The sequence below is a fragment of the Panthera uncia genome, chromosome B1, assembly GCF_023721935.1.
Source record: "Panthera uncia isolate 11264 chromosome B1, Puncia_PCG_1.0, whole genome shotgun sequence".
Classification (NCBI taxonomy): domain Eukaryota; kingdom Metazoa; phylum Chordata; class Mammalia; order Carnivora; family Felidae; genus Panthera; species Panthera uncia.
Window position 1 is genome coordinate 194,241,364 of NC_064811.1, and position 16,408 is coordinate 194,257,771.

The 16,408-nt window shown below is 40.2% G+C and overlaps 1 protein-coding gene across 2 annotated transcripts in view; it reads right to left on the reverse strand.

The window, feature by feature from the left end:
- Positions 1 to 1,002: 1,002 nt before the first annotated feature.
- MCPH1 (microcephalin 1) overlaps positions 1,003 to 16,408 on the reverse strand; it is a 171,612-nt gene continuing 156,206 nt past the window's right edge. For both annotated transcript variants that reach the window (XR_007458058.1, XM_049631820.1), the window contains one exon: positions 1,003 to 5,374. Coding sequence is in view for 1 of the 2 variants with exons in the window: in XM_049631820.1 (XP_049487777.1) it covers positions 5,319 to 5,374 (56 nt within the window). In the remaining variant the exon portion in view is untranslated. The remainder of the gene's footprint in view (positions 5,375 to 16,408) is intronic.

Sequence of the window (16,408 nt, forward strand, 5' to 3'; positions counted from 1 at the left end):
CCGAAGCAGGCTCCAGGCTCCGAGCTGTTAGCACAGAGACCAACGCGGGGCTCAAACTCACAAACTGCGAGATCATGACCTGAGCCGAAGCTGGACGCCCAACTGACTAAGCCACTCAGGCGCCCAAGTAGGATATTCTTTAATCTCCAAGTATTCATGGTCTTCCCAAATTTTTTTGTGGTTGATTTCAAGTTTCATAGCATTGTGATCTGAAAATATGCATAGTATGATATCGATCTTTTTGTACCTGTTGAGGGTTGATTTTGTGAACCAGTATGTAATATATTCTGGAGACTGTTCCATGGGAACTCAAGAAGAATGTGTATTCCAATGCTTTAAGATGAAATATTCTGGATATATCTGTTAAGTCCATCTGGTTCAATATGTCATTCAAAGCCATTGTTTCCTTATTTTCTGCTTGGATATCTGTCCATTGCTGTAAGTGGGTGTTAAAGTCCCCTACTATTATGGTATTATGATCAATTGTTTGTTTGTGGTTAATTGATTTATATTTGGGTGCTTTCAAGTTGGGGGTATAAATATTTACAAGTGTTAGATCTTCTTGGTGGATAGATTCCTTAATTATGGTATATTTCTCTTCATCTCTTCTTACAGTCTTTCCTTTAAAATCTACTTTGTCTGATACAAGTATGTCTACTCCAGCTTTCTTTTGACGTCCATTAGCATGATAGATGGATCTCTATTCCCTTCCTTTCAATCTGCAGGTATCTTTAGGGATAAAATGAGTCTTTTATATGCAGCATATATATGGCCCTTATTTTTTTTTTTATACATTCCAATACCCTTTTGATTGGAGCATTTAGTTCGTTTACATTTAGAGTGATTATTGAAAGATATGAATTTAGTGCCATTGTGTTGCATGTAGAGTTGGTGCTTCTGGTGATGTTCTCTGGTCCTTTCTAGTCTTTGTTGCATTTGGCATTTCTTGTTTTGTTTTGCTTTTTCTCCAAAGAGTCCTCCTTAAAATTTCCTGCAGGGATGGTTTAGTGGTCATGAATTCCTTTAGTATTTTTTTTTTTTTTTTTTGGTCTAGGAAACCCTTTATCTCTCCTATTTTGAATGACAGCCTTGCTGGATAAGGAATTCTTGACTGCATATTTTTCTTTTTCAGCACGTTGAATATATCCTACCATTCCTTTCTATCCTGCTGAGTTCCTGTGGATAGGTCTGCTGCAAGGACTTTTTTTCCTATTGTTACTTTCAAGATTCTTTCCTTGTCTGTGTATTTTTGTGAATTTGACTATGATATGGTTGGTGACGGCCAGTTTTTGTGGAATCTAATGATGCGAGTTCTCTGTGCTTCTTGGATTTTGATGTCTGTGTCTTCCCCGGATTAGGAGAGTTTTGTGCTATAATTTGCTCACATAAACTTTCTGTCCCTTTTTCTCTTTTTTCTTCTTCTGGGACTCCTATGATTTGAATACTATTCCTTTTTAATAAGTCACTGAGTTCTCTAAGTCTTGTATTGTTATCTTTGGACTTTCTTTCTTTTTTTCTGCTTCATTATTTTCCATAATTTTGTCTTCTATTTCAGTGATTCACTGCTCTGCTTTGTCCATCCTTGCCATCACAACATCCATTCAAGATTGCATCTCAGTTATAGCATTTTTTTATTTTGGCCTGATTAGATTTTTCTTCTTTCATCTCCGCAGAAAGGGATTTGCCAATGTCTTCTATACTTTTTTCAATCCCAGGTAGTATTCTTATAATCATGGTTTCAAATTCTAGTGAGACATCTTACTCACATCTGTGTTGGTGAAATCTCTGGCTGTCATTTTGGGGTGAATTCTTCCATCTTGTCCTTTTGGAAGAAGAAAAAGATGAACAAAAGAAAAAAGAAAAATTAAAAAATAAAAAACAAAACAAAAAATCAAATAAAGGAAGTTAGAGCCTTAGGTGTGTTTCAGTCTGTTTGTTGAGGGAAGCTTGAAAGACTAGACAAAAAAGAGAAAGGAAAAAAAAGTTAAACAATATTTAAAAATTAAAGAAAAATTTAAAGAAAATAGAAGAAAAGATAGAAAAAATAAAGGAAAAAATAAAAAAAGAATTTGCCCTTTCTGTATCCAAGAAAAAGAAAAACATCAAAAACAGAAGCAAAGTAAACAAATAAACAGACCAGCAAACAGAATGAAACTCAAATGAAGTTATATCCAGTTTCCCCTAGAACTGAAACCGTGAGGCCCTCTATAATGCATACAATAAGCAGATGGAGAACTTATCCTGGTCTTCTGGGGGATGTGTCTGGAGGGTGCAGGTGGGTGGGGCTTGGTGTAATGGCTCCGTTCTCCACAAGGTGGTGCTGCTTAGCTTACTGGGGTGGATCAGTGTGGTGCACGTACGTGTGTGTGTGCACGCGCGCGCACATGTGCTTGTGCAGGAGAGGTGGAAATGGCTTCACTCAGCAACCTAGTCTCTGGCACAGGAACTTTGTGCTCTCACTGACCCGGGATCAAGCACCCTTCCTTTGTCTGAGGCCTCCATCTATTCCCCACCTCTACCCTGTCTGTGTCCAAGCTGACCGCCTGCCAGGCAGCACCTCCCTCCAGAGTTTTATCTCAGATGGGGCTGTGTTTCAACACCCCTAACTTCAGAGACCCCCGTGGCTTGGACTCTTGCCAACTCTCTGGGGGAGGGTCTCACTGAGCAATGGCTGGGTACCAGCTTGCCCCAGAAAACATTCATGCGATTGCACAGAAGCAGAGGTTCAGAGATTATGGCAAATCACAACACACAGCTGGCGCCGGGATTCACCACACTCTGACATCTTTGTTCCAGTACCAGCAAATGTGACTGTTCTCTGGAGTCTCCTGGGATCTTTGTGGGGAGGCCGTATAGCCTCTACCACATGCCCTCCAATCAGGGGAACCGCTTCTCCCCATGTGGCACATGGCCCCTCAGACTCTGCTGCCTGTTCCTGAGGATTCGCCCTGCTTCCTCACCAGAGCACCACCAGGCACTGAGTTGTGGAAGTTCAGACTCTCCTCCACTGTTTATAGAATCCTGTGGTATTGAAACCCTCTCCTTTCTTCCCGTCAATGGTTTTGGGTAACAGATTTCTTGTTCAGTCCCCTGTGAGTGTTTTCACTCTTTCTCTCCAGCTACCTTTTGGGGAAGTGCTTTTCTTGCATGGTACCAATGCGATGGACTCCCCCTTTCTTTTTTTTTTTTTTTCCCTCTGTCCTCTCTCTGAGAAAAGGACTTCCTACCCTCTGCGGCTTTTCTCTCCCCCAGTTCATCTCTCCACACAGCATACCTCCTGAGTTTTGTGGCTCAAGTTTTGCAGATTATTGTGTTATTCCTCAATTTCTTAGGTGTTCAAAATGGGTTGGTGCTGATGTAGCTGAGTTTCAGGGATGAGACAAGCTCAGGGTCCCCATACTACTCTGCCATCTTCTCAATAAGCCTTTCTCAGTGTTGGAAATGTATTCTTAATTCCATTTGTGAATTGTTTATTGCAGCAAACAGAAATACAATTCAGCTAGTTATGTAAATTTCATACACTGTAACCTTGCTAAACGTGCTCTGTATTTGTTTCCTTATAATTTTCTACATGTAGTATCCTGTGATCTGAAAATAGTTTTACTTCTTCATTTCCAGTCTGCATGCCTTCTTTTTTCTTGCTGCCTTCTCTTGGTATACTGAGCAATACAATCTTACATGGAAATGGTGAGAGCCACCTGCCTTTCAAAATTAAAAAAAAAAAAAAGAATTCTGAGATACTCTTGGGGCACCTGGGTGGCTCAGTCAGTTAAGTGTCCGACTTTGGCTCAGGTCATGATCTCATGACTTATGGGCTTGAGCCCTGTATCAAGCTCTGTGCTGACAGCTCAAAGCCTGGATTGGATTTGTGTCTCCTGCTTTGGATTCTGTGTCTCCCTCTCTCTGCCCCTCCCCTGCTCGTGTTCTCTCTCAAAAATAAATATTAAAAAACTTTTAAATAAAAAAAAGAATTCTGAGATACTCTTAACTCTGTGTGTTTCAGGTAAGGGATTGCAAATCTGTAGCAACTAACTTTTAAGGGTGTTAGGGTTAAATGAGAAACCACATAGAAGATGCTTAGTGTAATTCCTGACACAAATCAGTACCCTCATAAAATGTTGCTGTATAGAAAGAGAATCTTGGCTGACCACTGGCAGGCCAGCATTGGGAATCAGGACTTGACACTGGGGATGGGTGGTTGTCGGTGGCCTATAGCGGTAGGGGATGATCCACAGCAAGCGTCAGCACGGTTTTTGTCAGCCTCTTCAGGAATTTTTGGTGTTGTGAGAGCTCTGCCAAAGTACCTGAGGTTCAAAGTAGCCAAACCCAGCACTCCCATGGATATAGTGAAACAAGGTTTATAACGTGGAAGGAGTGGAGTTGTACTGAGGAATGACTGTTGTTGGGGCATGAGTAATACGAGGGGATTATTTGGGGCATATATTATATCAAAATTAAGAGAAAACCCTTCATTATTTTCCCTGCACATTTCTATCTCCTTCCTTGACGGTTTATTCTAGAAGTTGTTCCACTGAGGGGCTGGAAATTTGTTAAGGTAGGAATAACAGGTGAGATGAGGAAGAGATAGCATGGGGAGGGAACAGGATCAGGAGGGAGTCTTAGTGGCACCTTCAGCCTTGTTGGGATGTAGCACTTCTCTCCTATAGAAGGTGATGGGTCCACGTGTAATGATTCAGTCCCACTGCCGATTTCCTCTAAGGAAAGCCAAGCATTGTGGCAGCCAGTGAAGGCCACGATCTCTTGTTGGTAATGTTGTCCTCACCAAACACTAACTTGGAGAATTGGAGATCCTCTGGTGGCATTAATTATTGCAAAGCTCCTACACCTGTCTTCATTCATTACTTTGACAAAAATCTAATAAACTGATCAACATCCTTCATAGTTAGTGTATGGTACGCCAATAAAGATGTTAGAGTCCAACCAAGAAACTTTGGGGGTTGTTGGATCTCACTAATCAAACAATTTAATTCCCAGTCTTTATTTAACACTATGGGTGCTTTAATGACCAAGGTTCTGTGAGCTTTTAATCATGATCGTTATCACAATACTAAGATTGGCATTATACAGAAAAGGCCCCTATAGGCTGGCAGTGCTTCTTTAAAACACATTCAGTCATCAGAAAGTCACACAAAGGAGCTTCTTTATGTAAAAACCACAAGGCACACAAGGCAAACAGGTGATGGTGTCAAAAGGCATCGTGTTGTGTCCTTTCCTTCTCGTCAGGGTTTGCTCATTTGAATGTCCAAAGACAACGTTGCGAGCCGGTGGCGGTAGCCATGTGCTGACTGATGGCTCCATCACTGAAGCAACAGGTAGTTTTCAGAGGCACAGACCTGGTGCTGAGTGATGGAATCTAGAGAAAGAGAAAAGCAGTTTAGCATTTATAATGGCCAACCACACGGTAAAATAAGAATCTTATATATACGCAAAGTCGTATTTTAAAGTCTTAGGCGGCTTAGAGCCGTGTTGTCTATGTGTCCACGTGCCCATATAGCACAAGTGACTATTTAAAATAAAGGGGCGCCTGGGTGGCTCAGTCGTCTAAGGCTCCAACCCTTGGTTTCGGCTCATGTCATGATCTCACGGTTCGTGAGTTCAAGCCCCACGTCGGGATCTGTGCTGATGGTGCAGATCTTGTTTGGGATTCTCTCTCTCTTTGTTCCTCCCATACACACTCTCTCTCAAAATAAATAAACTTTAAAATAAAATGAAAATTGAATTAAAAAAATTCAGTTCATCAGTCATACTAGCCACATTTTAAGTCCTCGATGGGCACATATCCTAGATACAGCATATATAGGGTGTTCCCATCATGGCAGAACGTTCTATTAGCCAGGTGGCAAGTTTGCCAGTCCATGGCGGGAGAGACCAGGATTGTAATCTCCATTAGCTACAGAAAATACTCTCCGGCACAAGGCAATTTATATATAAATATATTAGTTTTAGTTATGGTACTAACTACACATTCTAGGGTGTGTATCTACCAATCCACAGCCTGTCTACCTCGCTAGTATACAAAGTTAGTACGCATAGTTTCTAAAACGCAGGTCTTCATATTTAAGTTGAAGAAGCTGGACTAGTCCTGTCATTTTGAAAGCCTATTATTTTATGAAAATCACAAGAAGTCACCTGGTCCAGGATAAGCTATAGATGCAGAAGAACAGGCCAGCAGGAGACTATACTGCTCTAGGCCCTACTTCTATGAGGACGATAGAGGAATCCAATGGGTTGGCAGCACTGGTTGAATTACAAATTAAATTACAGTTAAGGTAGTTTTTAGAATTTATTTTTATTTCTTGAGCAAGAGAGTGGGGGAGGGACAGAGAGAGAGAGTGAGGGAATCCCAAGCAGACTCCATACTCAGTGAGTAGCCTGACATGACCCTGGGATCATGACTTGAGCCAAAGTCGGATGCTTAACCGACGGAGCCACCCGGGTGCCCCTACAGTTCACTTATTGATTACAACTATTATCCACAGGGAGAGAGAATTGATACTGAAGGACCTTAAGACATCACGATGATGAACGATAGCAGACGGAAAGTCAAAACATAGGTTTGTTCTATGAATAGGGGGAAAAGATGGAAGAAAAAAGGGGCGCATCTTAGCTGGAGCTCTAGATCGTGTCCCGGAAGTTAGTCATCATTTGCCCAGTGCAAACGCACTTCCATACAAGAGGTATGAACTGGTCAGCTTTCAGAGGGGAGGAGCACTACCATTTGTCACATGTATAATATACATTATATATAATTAAAATTAATATATCCAGCAGAATAACAATTCTTATTAGTACTAAGTAAAACCACTTCTCTCCACAACCCAGTGAAGCAGTATTTTAATATCAGACCTTTATTCATGGATGTGTTGTACATATTTTCTCTGTTATTCGCCTTTTGACTTTCCTGATGCAAAAAAGTGTTTTATTTTGTTTTTGCATTCAGAGCATGTAAATCTTTTACTGCAGTTGGACTTTGAACCATAGGTAGAAAGCCTTTCTTTGTACCTAGTTTTAAAGCGTATCAGTCATATTTTTTTTCCAGGTTGTAAAACCCTGTAGGTTCACTTTTTACACTTAGATTTCTGACAGGATGTCATTTTCCAAAGCCAGAAAACATTACAAAAAGGGTGGCGATTTTTAAAATTAATCTAAAATAGAATTTAATGAAAAAAATGCCAAATATTTCTTTTAAAAAAGTGGCATACTTATTCTGACATTTATACCAAAGAAAAAATACATAGACAATTTTGAAAAAAATGAATGAGAGACAATTTGACATGCTAGATACCGAAACACATTATAAAATTACAATAGTAAAATAGTATGTAATTAGCACACAGCAGATAAATAGACCAATGGGAAAGTCTGGAAACATGTCCGCGCACATATAGGAATTTAACAGGTGAGTCACAGGGCATTCCAAATCAGTGCAGAAGGGACAAGGTACTACATAGATGGTATGATCCCTTCACATCACACAATAAATAGGTTACAGATGAATTAACACTGTAAACATTTTAAAAAAATGATGGAAGCATTAACAGAGATAAGAGACAGGTTCTGGAGCTCAGGGGGTAGAGATGACCTTCCAAAGTGAAACCCAAATTCAGGTGCCTCAGGAAATAAGGCATTTGAATCCATGAAGAATAATTATTAAATATTAAAACCTTTGTAACCCACAACAATCAATAAACAAAATTAAAAATGAGACAGATTGAGAGAATTTTACACTTAGACCACAGGGCGAGGGTCCATGTTATACACATATTCTGTAGAACAGCATGAAAAGGAAAAATAGCCAGTGATAAGGATAGGCGACCCATGAAATATAGCTCCCTCTCTAATTATTCATACTCATTAGTAATTTAGTAATCAGGGGACGACAAATTGAGTAATGACACCTATTTGTTTAATTCATCAGATCACCAAATATCAAAAATATGGGTAATGTCCAGTACTGGTGAAGATGTGGAGGAAATGGAGACGTCCATATGCTGTAAAAGTATAAAGTGGCACAGCCGTGGGTACCCAAACTTACAAGTACATGTAAGCTGGGGCACAGTGATGTCACTGTTATGAATCTGCTCTATACAAACGTGCATGCCTGGGATTCGGCGGGGATAATTACAGCTCAAAATAATCTCTTAAAACTGAATTCAAACCGTTCCAGTTAGAACACACACATAAAGTGTATAATGGCAGAAACGGTGGAAGTCACCCCAAACGTCCAATAATAAGGAGTGCATGGCTTAATTGCACGTCCTCCAATGGTTAGAAAGAACGAAGTAGCTGTATGTGTGTAAAATGGAAGGCTCTCCTAGACAGAGTCAAATAAAAACTCAAGGAACAATATGTAACCCTCCATTTATAGAAGAACCCTCAAGCAATACACAGATTTATACATACTTATTTCTATTTAAATATGTCTAAAAAAAATCTAAAAAACACTCTTCCAGCTTCACTGTAGTATAAGGAAGGGTTGTAAGATCTGGGGACTCTATGTCTGTCTCTATTCCAGTTCTTTGACCGTGAAATCTGGTGTCACCCCACATATCCATGCATGCATGCATCCATCCATCCATTCATTCATTCATTCATTGTGGTGGAGAAAAAGGTTGACTAGAGAAGTTTTAAATTTAGATCAAATAGAACCCTAAGTGTAACCTCACGACAAAGTCTGTGGCTGGCCCCTCACGCTTGGTGTGGTAGGCTCAATTAACCCATGGACTTTCGAGAAATGGTACTTGAGGTACATGTAGTGTTGAGCTTATGCGTATGGTAAGCAAAGCAGGGATTCAGAACGGAAAAGCATTTGACTGCTGAGTGATGGCTGGCAGCCAGGACATCCTTGTCCAGGGAGCCCCTCATGTCTCCAAGTTTCCAAATGGAAACACACACATGAAAAATGACTTCTACCCAAGTTCGTTTGTCATCTAAAGATAGTCACATCCCCTAATTCCAATGTCACATCATACAAATAGCCCTCAAACACCCCGTATAATGTAACCAATGGTACAGATGTTAGAGTAATGCCAGTCTGCCCAGCGGAAAGAGACAGATGGTACATGAGCACCTCCCATTAAATTTGCACTGAAAAAAAAAAAAAAGATGTTGTGTTTGTATTTTAACAAGGTTTTTTAGCAGGTCTTGGCACAGGTTTATGCACGAGTTAAAGTTTACTGGCCTTTCTTCTGTGTGGTCTGATGATTAGGATAGTGAAGGAACATGCTGCTAGCTATTTTTTATAGTGTGGTGGTGGGCAAGCCACTTTCTTGAACTAAAACTCTAATTGCCAACAGCCAAATGTGGTTAATGGTACTGTGCGCAGAGAGTGCTAGAACCCTCAGAATGCTGTTGGGAGCTTTATCTTAGCTTACCACAATCAGCTGACTATTCTAGGGCTGAAGCATGAGTGGCCATGTGGCCAGACATTCACTCAATCAAGGAATCAGCTCTCCTGTTTAATAGAATGAGGGTCACTCAGCTTCCGGGAACACTCAGGACAGGGTTTTGACACTGAAGGTGCTCTTAGCAGTAGGGATGAGCAGGTTACAAATGACCCTAAAATCCTTTCTCCTAATGAGCCCACAGCTGCCCACTGTGTAATTTTCATCTGTTGATCTCACTTCTCTCTGGAACCACAATGAACAAGACTTCCTCCCCTCTTCTGATGGTAGTCTTGCCAGCTCCTCTTTTGTATGCTGAATAAACCACTATTTCTTCAGTACTTCCTCACGGATCCCGATCTCTCGAAACCTCAGCATTCTCTCAGATGCTCAAATTCAAGTCTAGAAGTCATCTTTGACTCCTCTTTCCTAATATATCACGTGCAATCTATCAGCAAGGCCAATTGGCTCTAGAATTTTTATTTAAAACCTAGCAGCTTCTCACCACCTTCAGTGATATCATCCTAAATGTAACCACCACCATTTATCACCCAAACCACTGCAAGAGCCTGTAACTGCTCTCTCTGCTTCTATTTAAAGATATGTATTCCCCTACTTAAAATCCTATGGTAACTTCCATTTATTCTTAGAACAAAAAAACTAAACTTCTCACCATGGTCTATGAGGGCCTTGAGTGGTCCAGCCTCTGGCTACTTCTCCAGCATCATTTCCAACAGACACTCCATACTTAATGCCTCTCCTTATCTACCTTGATCCTAGCTGTTCCCTTGGTCTGAAAGGCCAGTGCTTTAGATCTACACGGGCCCACCCTTCTCTTCATCGTTGTGGTCTTACCTCAAATACAGCCCTTCCGCCAGGGGCCAACCTCACTTTCACTATAAATACTCATACCCTGTTTTCTTCATAGCATTGATCACCAACAGGATTAAAAAAAAAAAAATATCTTCATTAGAATATAGGTCCCAGGGTGCCTGGGTGGCTCAGTTGGTTAAGCATCCAACTCTTCATTTCGGCTCCGGTCATGATCTCATGGTTGTGAGATCAAGCCCCACATCGGGCTCTGTGCTGACAGTAGAGCCTGTTTGGGATTCTCTCTCTCCCTCTCTCCCTCTCTGCCCCTCACCCACACATGGTCTCGTTCTTTCTCTCAAAATAAATAAATAAATATTAAAAAAAATAGAATATAAGTCCCATAGGGGCAAGTATTGTATCTGCCTAGAATATGTTTAGTGCATGATCGGTGCTCAACAAATATAAACTGAGTGAATGACTTGACATATGGTATATTGGAAGGAAATAGCCTGGTCTAAAAGAATGGAGCAGTTCTCAACATTTTTTTCTGTTCTGATATTAGGCTGCAGATGTTCACATATGGGATACTTTCTTTCCCAGAGTATACCAAGGATGTGGGCTGGGTCATAGACAAGATAGTCTAATAGTTTATTCCTAGTATAACAACTTTTGCTTCCCACCCAAGAAATGTGAGTAAAATGACATTACAGGGCTAGCCTTGAATTCGCTAGTTTTTATATTCTGTTTTATATTTATTTACTACTGGGCATAGGAATGCTAATGATTTTACTAAGTGGACCTTATAAAGACCAAGGTTGCTGAATCAGTTATAATTGTTTCTTGATTCTCCCAGATTTTTTCTATGTAAACAAATGTATCATATGCAAAGAAGAGGACTTGTCTCTTCCTTCACAATTCTTATATTTTCTTTGTATTTCCTTTGTGTGTCTCATCTTATCCCTTTGATTGGGAACTCTATATCTTTGTTGAAATGAAAGAGTAAGAGCAGACATATGTATCACAACAGTCTTCCTTTTTATGGATGAATAATATTCTATTGTATATATAGACCACATTTTGTTTATCCATTCATCCATTGATGGACACTTGGGTAAGACACATTATGGCTATTGTGAATAATATGGGTATATAGCCAGAAATGAAATTGCTAGATCGCATGATAATTTCATTTAATTTTTTAAGGACTGACCATACTGTCTCTCACAGTGGCTGCACCATTTTACATTCCCACCAACAGTGCACAAGGTTCCAATATCTCCACGCTGTCAACAATCCTTGCTGTTTTGTTTTTTGTTTTGTTTTGTTTTGATGGTAGTCATTGTAGTGGGTATCCAGTAGCCCCTCATTGTGATTTTGATCTGCATTTCCTAATCTGATTAGTGATGATGAACATCTTTTCATGTGCTTCTTGGCCATTTGTATATCTTCTTTGGAGCAGTGTCTAGTCAAGCAAGTACTTGGACCATTTTTTCAATTCGTTTTTTATTGTTGAACTGTAGAATTTCTTCATATTTTTTTAGATATTCATCTCTATTTTTGAAAACATTTTCTCCCATTTCATAGGTTGTATTTTTGTGTGGTTGACTGTGTCCCTTGATGCATGGAAGTATTTTTTTAAACCTATTTTTACATTTGTTGCCTACCTTGTAGCTTTTTAAAGCAGTGTGCACCTTTCTTCTTGCACATGTTCCAAGTCACTGAGACTAGTGAGCAAGTCAGTCTTTTAGGGATCTCCCAAGCAGACTGGAACAAATAGGGTCTACATTTGAGGAAAGGAAACCAAGACTGTGGGGCATGAGTAAGGAGCCATAAAACCTCCCTAATGCCATGAACATGGCTTTGCTTGTTTGGGCTTTCACCCGGTTGCTGTAAACGTTTCATTGTTTTCCAGTGCTCCTACAGAATTTGTTCAGACAAAGTCGGTTCTGTTTTGGGTGCTTTGTTTTATTTTGTATTGGTGTTTTTGTGGGGAAGATGGGAGCTTGGATCTTCTTGGTCTGCCATTTTGCTGACATCACTCTGTGCAGGTGTCTTTTTTGATGGGTGGTGAGAAGCACACTTTTGATTATTCACTTCTCTAATTTTTAAAAAATGTTTACTTACTCTGAGAAGGTGTGCACACAAGCAGGAGCCCAGCATGGGGCTTGATCTCATGAACTGTGAAATCATGACCTGAGATGAAATCAGAGTTGGACGTTCAACCAACTGAACCACACCCAGGTGCCCCTTATTCAGTTTTTTAAATGGTTGAAATTATTCAGATTTTCTGCTTCTTGAGTCAATTCTGGTAATATTTTCTAGAAATTATCCATCTTCCCTATTTTCAAATTTGTTGATATAAATTTATTCAGCAAGCTCTCATGATTTTGAAATATCCTTACAGTATCTGTAGTAGCAGCCACCCCAGTTTCATTTGTAGAATTGTTCGCTGGACCCTTTTCTCTTCCTTTCTTTCACAACACTGCTAGGATTTTGACTTTTGACTTTCTTCCCGCAAAGAATTCTTTTTTATCTCTTAAAAAACTTACTTTTTTTCTTTGGTTTTATTAATATCTGATATGTTTTTATTATTCATTTCCTCCTACATTCTTGTTGCTATATATTCATTCATCCCCAAGCATCAAAATTTAATAAAAATTGAATAAAAAAATGAGATGATTTAATCCAAGTATTTTTTTCTCTTCCTGAAAAATGGGGAACAGCTTCTTGTTATTTTACTTGGAGGTTGGACCCTTCAGTCACAATCAGTTTCTGTAGCACACAGTTTGAGAATCCCTACTGTTAGTGGTTGCACAAATGAAGAGAGGCTCTGCTTACCAAGAGCAGAATTAAGATCTTTTCACAAAGGAAGCCTCTGAACTGAGAAGAGGGTGACTAGGAACGCTGGATCTTTAATTCACCGTGTGGTTCTGGTGGAGAAACTCAGATCTCTCTGTTTCCTCATGGAGAAAAGAAACAGATTTCTACCATGATCTCAGAACTCATTTCCAGCCGTGTAAACAACAGAAATGTATTATCTCACAGCTCTGGAGGCCAGAAGTCCAGGATCAAGGTACCAGCAGGTCTGGTTTCTCCTGAGGCCTCTCTCCTTGACTTGTGGAATAGCTCTTTTCTCTGTCCTCGCATGGCTTTCCCTCTGTGTATGTGCATCCCCGTGGTCTCTCTTCTTCCAAGGATACCAGTCCTGCTGGGTCAGGGCTCCACCCTTAGGATATTATTTAACCTTAAATACCTCTTTAGAGGCCCCATATCCAAACACAGTTCCATTCTAAGGTCCTGGGGTTAGGACTTCAACATTTTGGGGGACACCATTCAGTCCACAAAAAAAGGTCTACCACTTTAGGTTCTATGATGCTCAATATTAATTGGTTAACATGCAACAATGAAGGAACAGAAGTTCCAAGTTCCACGTGCTCCAGTGTTAATTTACTAGGCCAATATGCAAAGACAGCCAGAACTACTGGCAACATCCCATTAGGGGGCTGAGCTTTGAAGTTTCTTTTATGGCTTTATCCTCCTGGCCCAGACGCAGGAGTTAACATGGCAGCACTTGCAGAGGGCTCTGCGAATTTGTACATAAGACAGTCTTGTGAACCTGTCGAAACCAAAATGCTTAGTGCTGGCTTGTAAGTGGCTGTCTGGATTCCCCACACTGATGACTGCATTTCTGGTGATGGATATAAAATGTTGCTGTGGTTACACTATTTCCTGTTCCCAGCTGAATATGTAGTTGATTGTCATGTTCTACTTTGTTTTTTTTTTTCCTAAGTGAGGCTTAAAAACTGTGCCTTGGCTAGTAAGGTGCAGAGAAGGGTCTTTTATTTTCCAGTTTGTCTGCCTGTCTTTAAAATGCTTTTTCACTTTTCTATCACTATTGATGCTCACATCCAGTGACTGGAGGTCAGCTGGCATAAATTTCACAAAGGGGAGCCAAGTGAGACAGGTTAGGAAATTTCAAAGATAACCATCTAGGACCACTAGTTGACCAATGAATGCAATTAAAGGGAAATACACTTTCTGAGCACACTCTTCCCATATCTTTCCAAGGCTAACACGTACTCTTTCAGCAGCTTGCAATTAATTTTAAAAAAGTCATTCTATATATTATATATATATGTATATTATATATACATATATATATAATATATACATACACACACACTTTTTTTAAAAAAAGCTATATATTTCTTAAAAGCTTATACACACAAGATGTTGAAATTATAAAATTCCACAAATCAGTTTCAGTTTTAGTTCTCATTTATTTCTAGCCTGGTAGATGTCATCCATTTGAGAACAACTCAAAACAAAAATAATGTGTCTTATTGTCTGAGATTGTGTCTTAAAAGTGTACTGCCACTTTCTGCATGGTTGCTGAACTCCTGGGGGTGGAAGCCAAGGTATGAGCATGGTATCAGGTCATGTTCTGAGGAGGGGGCAGGCTGGGGACAGACCGGCCCCCGGGTCTTTCCTTTCTCTTCTTCTTTCCATCCTCAGCAAATGGCTTCACCTCCGTCTGACTGGTTCCTTATCTATGCAGTAAAAATGTGGACTACCAGGGACCTGAAGACTCCTGATATTATCTGTTTAACCATGCACCCTAAGGGCTGAGCCTCCCGAGTGGCCTCCGTTTAACAAAATGCCATGTTTAAGAGCATGCATTTTCCTGGGCCTAGTTCTGTGGTCAGCCATCTGGGGAAACAATGATCTATGCTAGCCTGCAAAGGCCCACATGCTATCAGAGATCTTTTTCCTGAAAACAATGACATGCGGAGGCATTCAAATCAAATGCTTTTTATAAGTTATAAGGAAATCATGCTGAGGCTAATTTTTTTCCCCCTTCGGCACCGCTGTTGAGCATGGTACACTATGTTCCCACAATAGCATAAAATGTATGTCTTATCACTTGAACATAGCCCAGACAATAAAAGGGCGCCCGAGACTGGAAATATGTCTTCTGAGAAAGGCCAAACCAGCCTTAAGTGATAACACCAACTGGGGATGAAGAAAGTGAAAAGAAATGATTACAGCACAAAAATTCGCAGACTAGTGATGAATGTACTGGGGTCTCAGGACTCCCAACCCCTGCCGAAGGCCTCACTTAAGACGCCAGCCAAGTTACTTGGGACTTTCGCGTCTTAGTTTCTTGACTTGTAAAATGGGAATTCTACTCTATGGGTGTGCTGGGGGAAAGAAAATTACTGGAAAATGCTTCCATTCCAACGTCAGGTAAAGGTAACATTTTGTTTCCTCGTGCCGGGAATTTGGTTTTTGTTTTCCTGTTTATTTTCATACATATTCAAGTGCCCACAAGTATTTTCTCTCTCAAAAATCCCCATTTCTCCTCCTGGTGGAATGATTCATCGAGAATCTTGGCCTAAGTATACTGCTGTTTCAGGGAAAATGGACTCTGGGGAATGAATTGGGAACATAATCATGGCCGTTCAAACAGCCTCGTTATAAGGCAACTCAGCGTGTGTGAGACTCTCCACGGAGCAAATGAGTAAGACATGGGGAGCCCTGTTGGGAGATCTCATAAGTTCACACCGTTCTATGCCAGCAGCCAGGAGGGTAAGCTGGCTGAATGCTCCGTGGTCACCGCTGAGCGGCCGCCTCCAAAGAACAAGCTAGACGTCAGGAGAAAGTCTTATACTGGAATAATCATTTGACACTTTTGTTTGTTTTTAAATAGAAATGTTGGATCAGACAGTGAAGGGATAAGGAGGCTTATCTGCAGGAATCTAGTCCTAGGATGTTGGAGGTCTTAGGCAAAGAGACTTTTTTTTGGTGATGTCCATCTTTCCTTCTATCAAAGAAACAACAAAACAAACCAAACTTCTCGGGGGTTTCTAGTGGCTTAAAAAAAGATAATAATGATGATCTGTCCATCCCTTGTGATTTTATTGTGGCTGCATAAACAAAGATGCCACAAAATATAGGAATAAAAACCTTAGGATCTTTATTTTGGAAAGCAAACTGTAAATCTGAAAGTGGACGCAACAAGCTTTTTTTTTTTTTTTTTTTTTTTTTTAAGAATTTTTTTCAGACTTTAAGAACTACCCAATTCAAACTACTCTTTGGCCTCAGGGACTCCACCTTACATGGCAGCGGATCTTGTAGTTGGAACAAATTTAGAGTATTGGTTTTCATCATGTCTCACAAAATAACTTTCA